Genomic DNA, 13,998 nt, shown 5'->3' on the forward strand with positions numbered 1-13,998 from the left:
TATCTCAATTCCTAGCTGAAATTAATATTTTTTGGCTGCAGCATTTTAAGAGTTTTCTTTGTTTTTCTACCAATATAGTTATGAGAAAGTGACACCCTGCTATTTGCCTAAGGGGATACAGAACAGGTGCAAGTAACTACCCTGATTTGACCCTTTGTGCTCAATAAATGAAAATGTGAAGCATATTATGCCTCAGGCCTTTTGCCTTTGACTCTGCTGCCTGGAATGTTCTGTCCCTGGATAATGAAACCACATTCTTATACACTTTCTTTGGGTGTCTGCTCAGATGTCACCTTATCAAAAAGCCTATTCATACCACTCTATCTAAAATAAAATCTTCCAACCATTACTTTTTATTTTCTTAACCTTATTTTTCTTCAAGGCATACCATCAGAAATATTATATACCTATTTATTCAAAGTTTCTCTCCCCAGTAGAATTCATGGGAGCAGAGATTCAGTCTGTTTTATTCACAGCTGTCCTCCCAACACTTTGTAGGTTCTCAATAATGGTTTGTGGAATACATAAATGGATAAGTGAGTGAGTGTTAAATTATAGTTCACAGGATGAGATTCATGGTCACCTGCAGAGAACACCATGATTTCCAAGGTATACTTCCACTGAATAAGTTTGGAACCAAGTGAATTATTCCAGCCCCTCCTTCTGCAGGTGAGGAAACTTAAGGCAGAAAGGAAAGGCCAGTTAGCAAATCTAAGGTCCACTCAGAGACCAGGCTGGGACCGGGCAATTTTCAACACGCTTTTACATGTTATTCCACTTTGAGCCTCAAAACAGCCTTAGACATTTGCAGCTCAGGGGCCATGTTATCTCTTTGTGGTCAGTGAGAAACTGAGAGTCAGAGGAGTGAAGTGACTTACCCAAGTGTGCAGTGAGCTGTGGGAGGACCTTCCCATGCGTTCTTTCTACTGCACAGTAGTACCCAGTTGTCTGTTGGCCAATGGTTACCTTTCAAGACAAACCAAAGATACTTCTAGATACTTTTGGGAAGTATCTATGCCTAGGTTTTCATTAGTCTTCTTTTCCTAAGCTCCAGCTCTCTTAAGACCATTTCTTTCAAATTTAAAAAATGGATTTGTGTCATCTTTTGAGCTCAGTTGGCCTAGGGATGATGGACAGGCCTTTTTAACTTTGATATCCTCTTTTAGGGCCCCAAGACTTCTTGGGGTTGCTACAGATAAACCTAGACCAATGGGAGGACTATTTCCAAATAGACCTCCATTTTCATTCCCCCATTCCACCTGTTCCTTCTTCCTATTTAGCACAAACATAACCCCAATCTTACTTTCTTATTTTTTATCTCTTAGATGAAACCAGAATCCAATGAGCTTGAAAGTGAGAGAGGCAGGCTCCCTTGAGCCAGACCTTCACTCTGTAATATCCTTGGAGAGGAACACTGTTCAATTTTCACATGCAGCTGCCTTTCCTAGTCCCTCCAAGCAAATACCTCTTCATTACTAATGTTCCATCACTATATTTTCATGGCCAAAATTTGCAAACCAGGTTGAAGAAAGCAATCCTTTTTATTCTTTGATCAAAGCTTTAACTTTTGAAAATGTTTTCATATGCCTTGATAAATCACATACCTTCTTTACCATTTAAAGAGCATTTTTAGTGCACAAGGAACTAGCTAAATACTTTGCATGTATTAAAACTCATAGTCCTCAGAAGAAATCTGAAGTGCTGTAATTCACATTTCACAGATGAAAGAATGGAGACTTATAGAGATGAAATATTTTGCTCAAGGTCATCAGTTACTAAGTAGCACATCTGGCCCTTGAACCTTGAATTCCAAAGCTTGGGAATTCCAAAGCTAGGACTTTTAATCATTACGCCATGTGTTTACTCTATTTTTTTTATGTATTAAGAAAGGTTACATGTCATGCACTTATTTGTTGTTTTATAATTCTACTCAAATTGCATATACAGTTATTATAACTGTCTTCTTTTTTTGTGTAGTCCAAGGTACATCGGAGTTAGTTGCCTTATTGTAACACAAATGACCCTTTCCCAGCACAAAGCTAGTGATGAATACACATAAAATAAATGTTTGATAACAAGGGATTAACCAAATCCTTTTAAACTGCTTTCCCTTCTTTTGCTACTTTTTAAAGAATTGCTACCGTCCTGTTTTAGTATAACCTAGTCACTGAAAATGTATCTGAGGTGAAAATAGATTGATAAAAATTTCCCAGAATAAGGTTTCTGTGGCACATGTGCTTTCTGGTATATTGTCTTTATGTACATACACACAAACATATTATCCACGTGTGACTGTGTACAAGATCATGATCTCATTCAGGCCTATATCATAGATGTAAAATGAAGCTCAAATTGCAATGAGCTTTTTCTTTGAAATTAGCATATGTGTTTGTGAGGAGACCTGGAGGTAGAGGGGAGGTTGATTTGCATGCCCATCTCAGAAATTCTGGGAGGTTGCCAGCAGCTTTTGCCTGAGAATTCTTGGGAGAAGTTGGAGAACATACAGCCAGAGACAGGGAACTCCAGGTGCAGAGCAGAGACTCAAGCCACTTCTGCCCCCTTGACAAAGTGCTCTGAGGGCACTCCTGTCTCTCCCCAGCATGGGCAAAGGGACTCATGTGTGGGCTTCATTCTTTGCTGCTGGTTTGCATGTGGCAGGGAGTGGCACTTGGGAGAGACATAGCTTGGTACCCACGAGTCCTCCTTGAAATCAGCTCTGACTCCTCATGGAAGGTCCTAGCTTCAGGGAACAAGCTGAACACTACTGGAAGCAGTTCCATCTCAGCTCTGCATCAGCTTCAAAGCCAGGGCCAAGGGCAGTGCCAGCAAGCCCTAAGAGACAGCTGCAGCAGCAGAGATGGGACAAATGGCACTAACTTTAAGCATCAGCCCGGACTAGCTGTGGGAAGGGTTCCCTGAGCTGCTCCTTACTTGACACAGCTTATCCCTTCATCCTTCTAGAAACACCCATTCCTCGCAGCTTCTGTTTTGTCTCCTTTGTTATTTCCCATCTACCTCTCTGGTGGTTCCTCCTTAGTCTCCTTTGATGGTTGCTTTCTCTTCTTCCAAACCTTCTAAATGTTGTTGCACCCTAGTGCCTAGTCTTTGCTACTTCCTAAGGTGACCACATCAAGTTCTCTGCTTTTAAATATTAATGATGTGTCTGTAATTCTCAAATTAATAAGCCCCACTAGCCCTGAGGCCAACTCCCATACCCATTTGCCTACTTCACACTTGTATGTATATATCTCCCAGGTTCTCAAATATAGCATATCCTAAAGCAAACAGCCATCTTTCCCCTGATTATTCTCTCATTATGTGGTACTACCATCCATCCAGTTTTCCAGGTGAAACAACGTGCACATTAATTTGGACACTGGATTTTTTTTTTCTCTCTCTCCTCATTTGACCAATCCCAAATACTTTCAAATCTGCCTCCAAATTGATCTCAAGTCTGTCCCATTTTTCCTTACTACATCTACCTCCTGGTTTCAGCCATCATCTTGTCTTACCTGGCTTGCTAGAATAACTTTCCTATTGAACTTCCAAGTCCTGGGTTCCCTCTGGAACATTTTCCATAGGCTATTTAGAGTATACTTTCTAAAACAAGCTTCATGTTCCCTTCCTGCTTTTAACCCATTGGTGACTTCTCACTGACCTTACAGAATAAAATCTAAACTCCTTACCACATTGAACTTGGCCTGGCATGGTCTGTCCACAGCCATTTTCTCCAACTCCATCTCAGGTAACTCTGCCTACCTCAAACTTAACAATTTCCAGTCACCTGAGCCTTTTAGTTTCTAGTACAATCTCTGGGTCTTCATACTTTCTATTCCCTCTGTCTGGAATGCTCTTCACTTGATTTCTCCCACAGCTAGCACCTTCTCATCTTTTGGATCTCAGGTTAGATGCCATACCTTCAGAGGTTAACCAGGAAATCTAAGGCAGGTACCCCCAATTCTTCTCTCTTATGGCATTATATATTTTTTCCTTTTGGCTACTTCTCATAATTTTAAATCCCATATTTATTTGTTGTTTAATATTTGTCCCCTACTCTATACTATAAATTCTAGCTATCTTGTATATTCAGCACCTAGCAGAGTACCTGATATATAGTAGTCAGTGAATGTCTGTTGAATCTTAATGAATGAATGTCCTTAACATATAAGAGACCTGGGGACCATGGAGGGACAGGAGACAGGAATTGAGGCTTGATTCTCAGGGTTTCTTCAGCCTTGTAGTCAAAGACTAGAAAATTCTCTTCAGATACTGGTTCCTTATTGGTCATATTCACAGGTTGTAACTTGGATGAGTAGGAAAGCTATGTTCCTCCCAACACTACCAGTATGGCATGGCCCATCTTGGAGATCATGACAACTAACATGTTTTTACATACATCTTATCTTTATTATGCCATTTAGTGTGATTCCATAGCTAGATATTGCTATCATTTTTCCATTTTACAGTTGAACAAACTGAGGCACAGAGAGGTAAATAGCTTACCCAAGATCACAGAGCTGGTAAAAGAGACAATAGGAATAGGAATATGTATAGTCTGACCTCAGAGTCTGCATTCTTAACTAACCTCTGAAGTTCAGCTACCCATAGGTGGCTCTGCACCTATACTCTTTCTCAAAGTGCTCTCTTCCAATCCCATAGATTTAAATGCCGTCTATGTCCTGGCCACATTTACTTTGTATCTCTGGCCCATACTGCTCCCCTGAGTTCCAGACTAATTTAACTACCCACAAGGCATCTTCTCATGGGGAGCTGAAACTTAACATTTCCAAAACTGAGTTTATGCACTACCTCCATGCCCCCACATCCAAACCTGTTTTTCACTCAGTATCCCCTTCTCAGCAATGGTATTGATGCTCATGAGATATAAAGATGTGTACATTCATATACATGTCTTTGAGAGAGAGATTGCTTGATTTAGGTAATGGCACACTACTTCTTTTCTGTACTGCTGCTTGATTTAGCCTTCCCTTACTAAATTGTGACATACCCAGGCAAGGACCATGACTTACATATCCTTGCATTCTAGCATCTAGTGCATACAGGGTATTGAATGGGATCTTGCTGAATGAAGGAAAGAAAGAAGGAATGTTTTCTGTTTCCAGTTCAGGTAGTTTCCATGCTACTTCTTAATTTCTCCAGCCACTCTTCCAGAGATATTTTCCCAACTCCTTTAAATGGCCATTTTTCTTCTCCCCATGGTTCTAACCTAAGGGGCAGGATATTAAAGAAACAACTCTATGTTTCAAAAAACCATTTCATTTCTCTTCGCTTTGTCACTTGCACTCTTGGATTTATGTGGAAAGGAATACTTAATAATGAGGAAAAACCTATTTAGAAACAGTAGCATAATCATTCAGCAGTAGAGAAAAGAGTGATATATGAACCATATAATTAGCAGTAATCTGTTTCATATTTATTTTTCTGGGATGATGTTCAGTTCCTCCTTGAAAAACTGAATGTAAGTAATAAGTACCCCCCAACACACACACATACAACCTATGACTAAACATTCATTATCATTCAAGGCAATTCAGCTAAGATTTTTCTCAAGATTATGCAAGTAACTTTTAATAGTCTCAAATCAAATCTTAATTCATTAGTAGCTTACTTTTGCCTTGGTTTTGTTGCTTTGTTTTCTAAAATACAGAATTCTTTTCAGATTAGTTTGTATAGTTTGTATAAACTAATAAACAGATTAATTTATATAAACAATTCAGAAATTATGTATCTTCAATGCATGTACAAAGCCATAGATTTATTTAAACCTCAGAATTTATTAGGTAAAATTGACAAGGGAGTCCAGGGATATGAGTGTTAGCTCTATCTGGGATAAACATTCAGTTTGGCTGTGAGTGAATTACTTGGCCTGTCTCTTTCCCCTTTAAGGAGTGGAAGGAAAGCCTCCCTTGCAAGGTTTGTGTAGGAATAAAATGAGGTAACAATGTGAAATTGTTTCCAAAATTATTAAGCTCTAAAAATAATAAAGTGTTGGTTTTATAATTATTATTATAATTGAAATAAGAAAAATGAAGATATTTTTATCCCGCTTGAATGAGTCAAAACAGCTATGCTTTTATGCAGAAAATGGTAGAGTCTACATTAGAATTTTAGTTGACTCCATGTGTATTCAGATAATGAACTTGGCTTTTCCACACACAGAAATGTGACAGATATTTATTTATTTATTCATTTATAAATAAATGTTTATTTTATTTTTGAGAAAGTGTGAGCGAGGGAGGGACAGAGAGAGATGGGGACAGAAGATCCAAAGCGGGCTCTGCACTGACAGCAGCAAGCCTGACGCAGGGCTCAGACTCGCAAACCATGAGATCATGACCTCAGCCAAAGTCAGCCACTCAATCGACTGAGCCACCCAGATGCCCCAGAAATGTGGCATTTAAAATGTGCCCTAAGTATAATATTTTAATGTAGTCTGCTTAATATTTTCACATATTCATGGAGTTTTACAAAATGATTTTTCTTCCACTGTATTTATTTTCTATAAATCTAGCAATTACAATAATTTCACAAAGAGTGTATCTGAGGATTATATTCTACCTGGGTGGCTCAGTCAGTTAGGCGTCCGACTTCGGCTCAGGTCATGATCTCACGGTTTGTGGATTTGAGCCCCACATCGGACTCTGTGCTGACAGCTCAGAGCCTGGGACCTGCTTCAGATTCTGTGTCTCCTTCTCTCTCTGCCCCTCCCCCACTTGTGCTCTGTCTCTCTCTGTCTCTAAAAAATAAATAAATGTAAAAAAATGTTTTTTAATTAAAAAGATTATATTCTGCTATAAGTCAGAGTTTGGTTGAGTCTGTGAATCAATTACATTCCCATATTCCTTGATGCACAGTTTCACTCTGTCTTGGGAAGATGAGAGAAGAAACAGGTGAGTGTAAAATCTTGTAGGAAGGCTAAGTGAACTTAAAGAATTCCCAATGTCAAAATTAACATTTTCAAGTGGGAAAGCCATAATACCTACCCAGAATCTGATGTATGTCTTTAATATAAACAAAAAGATCCATTTATTAGAAAATAGTCTTCTGTTTTATAACTTGGAAAACTGTACTATATATTGGAAAACAAATGGCAGTCTTTTCCAGTGCAAAAACTGCTCAGCTGATAAGCTGAGACTATCTCATACCTGCATCTACAGATGTGAATGGGACAGGATGGAGATTTTTGTGGGTATGTGCACTTTCTCTGTGTTCTGTATGGACATTGCTACCTATGAGCTCATTTACACTCCCCCTGGCTACGTAGCTATAAGCATCCAATCTAGAGAGGATTGGATATAATGGGTTACTCAATGGAAAACCAGTTCATGCAAAGAGATCCAACAGCTGGTTGTCACATCTTCAGTGCATATTGGCTTGTCTGTTCCCTGGATGGGTACCTCATTTGCAGTTACCAGCTATGTGGCTCCAAGAATCACTTCATCCTTCTTGCTTCACACAAGCAACTTTCACTTGGACCAGGACTAACTGTTCACATTTCACTAACCATACTCTAGATAAGTATTGATTGTGTGTTCCCTCTGGATCAGGCACTGTGCTAGGCCCGGAGGATTCGACTGTGAATAGCAGAAATGTTCCTTGTGCTTAGGGGGCTTACAGCCAGAGGTCTCCTTGTCCCAATCTAGAATATAAAACCTCATTTCAGCCTGAATTTCTAGAAAGTTTGGTTTTCAGACCAATATCAAAGTTTGCCCTCCATCATTGTGGATTTGGGCCCAGGCTCTGGGAAATTCACCTTTGGGAAATTCACCACCATCAGAGTTCCTGGGAACTTTGTAGTTGATACCAGTTTGATCTTCATAATATCTTGGGGAATTCTTATAAATTAAGTACAATATTTATAAACCCAGCAAGAAGACTCTGAATGAAAATATGAGCAATGAATTGCAACTGCACATCATCTGCAATTTAAAAACGATTCCCTGTAGCACAAATTTATCCCATAAAGTTGGGCTTCTATTTTTGTCAGTTGTGTAAAAGTAATGGATTGTTTATAAATATTGTTATAAGGAGAGCTTAGCCACACAAGCCTAAAATATCTGTTAACATTCTTACACTATAAAAATTTAAATGGCATGCAGTCTAGAATGAGCTTGTGTGAAAGAGATATGGATAAACAATAGACCATTTTGCTAATTTAAACTGGTCTGGCTCACTGTTTTCTCATTTTTCTTCTACCTCCTTCCACAACCCAGCCCTGGGAGATGACTTCCAAAGGAAGTCTCCTAATTGGAGATATCCCTTGGCCAGAGACATAGACCAAAACTTGTTGGGTGGTTACTAAAATGTGAAGTCCTGGTTTTACTTTCCTGTCTATGTGCTGTATTGATAAAAAGCCCAAGAGGAGTTAAAAGCCTTTGAAAAAGCCTTCCCTGATAGTGATCCAGATGCAAAACTCACCTCACTGAAGACCCTCTATCTCCACAACCACCGATTTTTTATTTTGCCTGGATGATTGAGAGCATCTCTTCTTCTCTTGCTTTCTCTGCAACTCTCCCTGATATATTTTTTTCTCCGTGCACTAGCCACAGTGATCTTTGAAAATCTCAATCAAAATGACTTCCCAGTGTTCCTGGGATAAAGTCCAGTTGTCTTATGGCTGGTGAAGCACTGCACATGCTGGCTCCCACTCACCTTTTCAACCTCTACTCACACTAATCTTTATGATGAATACACTCCAGCCACTCTGCTCTCCTAACTGCTCCTCAAACACAGAGCATACCACGCGAGTTCTGAGCTTAGGGCCTTTGCCCCTGGAACATTTATTCCATGCTCTTACCCAGCTGGCTCCTTTGTGTCTCAACTTTGCATGTCCTCTCTGCAGAGGGGCCTTTCTGGACCCCTTGCCCAAAGTAGTGTGTGCCCCCCTCCCTATAATTTCTCCCATTATTTTGTTATCTTCAGAATATTCATCGCTATCTAAACTTATCTCTTTCTTTTAAACCTGTTTTTGCCTATTTCTTTTTTTTTGTATGTTTGTAGAATGTAAATGGCATTCATGTCTCTTTTCACAGCTGGGTGTCCAGTGCCAGACACATATTGGTATATTTTTCGAATGAATAGATGCACACACAAGGACCCAGTTTGGGCTGAAAATGCCCCAAATCCTAAACTCCTGTTCTAAATTCCAACTCAATTTAAACCATATGAAATTTGGATATACTTTTCAATTTTGTTTCTTTTTTCTGTTTCAGTCCTCTCTAATAAATAGTGACATTATCTTTGTGAAGTTGCATGCCCCATGGGAAGTGCTTGGAAGATATGCAGAACAAATGAATGTAAGAATGCCTTTCAGGTAGGTGTAAATATATTTTTTCCCACTCTCTACTGCTTCCCTGTAAAACTAATGTGCCCTTCTCTTGAAACAAATAAAACCGAAATGCAGACTGAAACATTATTAGAGAAGGTGTTTAAAATACTTAGGAAATACAGTCTTTATGGCTTATGATGACTTCATGGCTTTTTGTGAAAACTCCTGGCTAATTCAGTCCTTAGCAGGTAAATATGTCAACTGCCTCTGAGAAATAAGAATTTTTCAAGTGGTATTTTCATTTCCAAAATGTCATTTTCAAAAGCCCTGTGTACTGCTGCTTTGAATGGCCAGACGCCAGGCATCGATGGTGCAGGTTCTTACTGACATTAAAATCTGCCTCCATTAAAGCAAGTTCAAGAAATTTCACGAAAATGTGATCTACTTTTTAAATCATTTTTAAATTTTAAAAAGTCAGTTCACAAGTACTGTGCAAGCATAATCATTGATATTTATTCCAAAGGGAATAGAAAATACTTCATGTGGATTGCTTAGTTATTTAAAGGATTAATTTACCTTCATCTTGTAGTGGATATTCTTATTTTCCATATAGATTAAGGAAAAGGTATCTACATTTGCTAAAGTTTTAAACTTGAAATTATAAATGCCAAAATATGTAGAAAGTAAATAATGGAATATCCTAAAGGAGATGGAGAGATTTAGTACCAAGGGAAGTTCCAAAGGGAATAAAGAATTAAAACCTTTTCGTTCACAATTTGCCAATAAGACCAAGTCAGATGACAGAAACCAAGCAAACTGGTGCCAATTCTAAAATATACCTCTTAATGAGCTGTGGGAAATTACAGAGACAGAGGCACTAGGGACACATTTAGAGAAGGGCAGTTTCCACTCAGAGATCTGTAATGTATCTCCCTGGTGCATCTTACTTTCTTTGTTTATTGGCCTTTTTGTTCTAATACCAAGTCAAAATAGAGGCTGGGATTTCTAGTATCTGTTTACCTCAAGGCAAAATTCTCAAAGGAATTGAGATAAACATAGTTCTAAACTTTTGACTTATTTTTGTATTTAAAATGTGACAAAGGAAATCTGAGAACCCAAAGATTAAAAAAATTATATAAAATCACTGAGTCATTTATCAGTTTAGTTTCTATCGAAACTTGTTACACTATAATTATAATTAATTAAAGCCAGTTATTTATCAATGCTATAACTATTTAATACAGATTAATACCATATCACTCATAAAGACCAAAAGGAAAAGAAATCTATGCTTAGACACAGTCGTGTATCAGACCAACATCTTACAGCCAACAGTCAAAAGTCTGTGTTTTGATAAAAGTGAGATAGTAAAACTTAGTGAAATTGATAGTTCCTCCCTAGCAATCTCACAAAACCTTCTACAAGAACACAGTTTTCAAGCAAAAAACCCAAGGAGATTGTGGAAACTCGAGCAGTGTTAATGCACAGCAAGTTCCTAGTACGTGGAACCATTTCATATATAAAGGGCCTGACTGTATCATAGCTAACATTTCTACATGCTCATTATATAGCAGAAAGGTGCAGCCTGGAAGCAGCATTAATACTTTCCTTATGCCGTATTAAGAGACTGTGATCCAGGGAATAAATGAAAAACTGTAATAACTATGAATAATAATCTTCTTTGTAAATGTAGTTATTCCTGCAGGACAATGTTAGGACAAAATAGTGTTAATAGTGGATACTAATTAGCCTCACTAATATTGATGTGATTTTACTTAAGCATAGCTTCACTAGATAGAACCTGATGCACTTAAATTTTATGCAGTTATTTTGTCCAGTGTTTCAGGTAAATAACTCTAGCCTAAGGAGATCTATGTATTTCCAAAGGAGGAATTTTCCTGCCATATCACTTCAACAAAATGTACAAACATCAGTTTGGCTAAATGTAAATGCCTCAAAGAATTGTGTGTGTATTTATTATTTTCTGTAGATTGCGCTTCTGAATCCTGGGTTAGTCTCCTTGGGTTTTTTACTCCTGCAATGTTTAAAGCAAAGTTGAATAATTTTCTTAAGGGAATTTGTGAACAAAATTTGCTTAAGTACTTATATGTCCATGGATATGGTCTCTTTTATTTTTATTTTTTTTAATTAATAGACTAATTTTAGGGCATTTTTAGGCTTACAGAAAATTGAGTTGATAGTATGGTGTTCTCATACATGCCTTCTCACCCCACTTTCAGTTTCCTTATTGTTAATATTTTGCATTAGTGTAGTATATTTGTTATATTTAATGGACCAATATTGATACATTATTATTATCTAAAGTACACAGTTTACTTTAGGGTTCACTCTTTGGGTTGTATAGTTCTATGCAGTTTGAAAAATCCATGTCATGTATCCACCATTATGGTGTCACACAGAATAGTTTTACTGACCTAAAAATCTTTTTTACTCCATCTGTTCATCCCTTCTACCTCAATACAAACCCCTAGCAGCTCGTGATCTTGTCTCTATTTTAGTAGTTTTGTCTACTAAAAACATGAATATGTTTATCAGTTTTCATAGATGGGCAAAGTTGTGTATAAACTTCTCATTTTCCATAAGTGAGATAGCTTAGTAACAGTTCAGAATATATATAAACCACATCAGTTTCATTACTACTCCATTGTTTGAAGCCCAAAATATGCAAGGGCTAATTGTTTGTTTTTTTTTATGAAGCATCTAATCCATACACTCTCCATTCAGATTACACCCAGAATTTTAATCTGGAGTGCTTTAAAAAATACAGATACACAGAAGTACAACACACCCTTACTAAGTCTGACTTTTAAAAGATTTTTTTTCCAAGATTCCTTGTTTTACCTCCTTAATTCATGTCCAATCAGAGCCAGTGGCTAGACAGTATTCCCTAGTGCGGTTATTTGCAGTAGGATGTTGATGCTGATTACTGTTCTTCCCATACTGGTTGTAAAATATGTACTTTTTATATTACCCTGGCTAAATCAAATGAGAGAAGTCTTCTGTAAACTTCAAGAGCTATATAAATATTAGTTAATATAATAGTATGCCCATTAAATTGTGCATGTTGCCAGCAGGCTGGCAATCCATTTCTTCATTCCTAAAAAAAAAAAAAAAAAGGCTGACCTCGGCTAAATTCATACGAATACCAATTGCTCCAAATCATCGTTCTGCACAGGCTGTGTAGGCGAAGAGCAACCATAAAAAATTATGATAATGAGAGGAAGAAATACCAATGGAAAATATTTCATAAGATTTCATGACTCAAAAAATGCATGCCCTATGTTCCTACTACATTTCTCACTGTTAATCTCTTTTTAGTTTTTTCTTCTTCACCTCTTACAGGCTTCTATCTTCAATCTCCTTTCCTTCCTTGCTAGTTCAAACTGTAACTGACGATGGGTTTTCTTCTCGACTGGCTTCATTTTTGCTGTTCTTCCAGGAGAAAAATCTATTACCTGCCCCGCCGGTACAAGTTCATGAGCAGGTTAGTAGCATGCTCTGTCATGATGTGTTTGATCTGTTGGCCTGTTTGTTCCAACAATGACAAGGAATACAAGCTGGGGGCCTTTGTCACATGGCAAAACTGACCGCCATGAACATTCCAAAATAGGTATTTCAGGTTAGCCTGGAAAGATAAAAGATGAAAATGCTCTTCTCAGAATCTTCCCTGTAACTTCTTCACACTTAGGAGAACAGAATTTATAGCCCATTATATTATTAGATAAATTACCAAAAATCCCCAGCTGTTGAGTGCATCTTTGGTCTGAATGTTATTTCTTTTCCACAAAAATCCCACCCTCCACTATAAGTAACTTGAAATCTTGAAGTGCAGACAATAAATATGTCAAAAAGCAGATAGCTGTTCAGCAGCCCATGGGCGGGGCCCTCTTATGTTAGTAAGACTTTGTTTGTAAAATATGTAGATGTATTACCTTACTCAGAAGCCCTTCCTACTTTCCTTTTTTCTTTAACCTTTCCCCACCCACCCAAAATTCTACTGGCTGAAAATTGCCTTCAGTGTACTATATATGCTTCCAAAGCTTGTTTCTTGTTATTTTTTGAGAAGCCAGGGAGACAGAGGGGGGCATCAATGGAGTCCTTTAATTTGATACTGTTGTGATAACTAGAAACCTAATTTCAAAATTTTAATTAGTCTTATGTGACCATTCACCCTGAGCTGAGCTGACTATTAAACTTGGAGACCATTGCATTTCTCTGAAAATCCTATTGTTCTGTGAGAGTTAGGATTCAAGTTTACTCTGTTTATGTGCTATGCAGAATGATAATTATAAGATAAATTGATATATTTTAGTGGGTTTACTCAAATGCATGTGCACTCAACAAAGTAGGGTATAAGACTTGACATCCAAAGAAACTAAGATGTAGTTTCCATAAATGTCCCTGCACAGTATCCTTACTAGCAATTCTTCTTTCCTTAGACAGTAGTGATGGCATTTGGATTCACCATGATTTAAAATGTTTTTAAATGTTTACTCATTTCTGAGAGACGGAGAGAGACATAGCATTTGCAGGGGAGGGCCAGAGAGAGGGAGACACAAAATCTGAAGCAGGTTCCAGGCTCTGAGCTGTCAGTGCAGAGCCCCATGCAGGGCTCGAACCCACAAACCGTGAGATTATGACCTGAGCCGAAGTCAGACACTTAACCAACTGAGCCACCCAGGTGCCCT

General features: G+C 37.9%; 1 protein-coding gene across 2 annotated transcripts in view; it reads left to right on the plus strand.

Annotated features, from left to right (window-relative positions):
- Positions 1-13,998, plus strand: part of ANO4 (anoctamin 4) — a 395,947-nt gene that overhangs the window by 228,460 nt on the left and 153,489 nt on the right. The window contains exons 5-6 of one of the 2 annotated variants that reach the window (XM_047866608.1): positions 9,234-9,334; positions 12,750-12,794. In XM_047866608.1, coding sequence (XP_047722564.1) covers positions 9,234-9,334; positions 12,750-12,794 — 146 coding nt within the window. Of the gene's footprint in view, positions 1-9,233; positions 9,335-12,749; positions 12,795-13,998 lie in introns of those variants that run through there. The other variant, XM_047866607.1, reaches the window with a different exon arrangement.

Source organism: Prionailurus viverrinus, chromosome B4 (genome assembly GCF_022837055.1).
Source record: "Prionailurus viverrinus isolate Anna chromosome B4, UM_Priviv_1.0, whole genome shotgun sequence".
Lineage (NCBI taxonomy): Eukaryota > Metazoa > Chordata > Mammalia > Carnivora > Felidae > Prionailurus > Prionailurus viverrinus.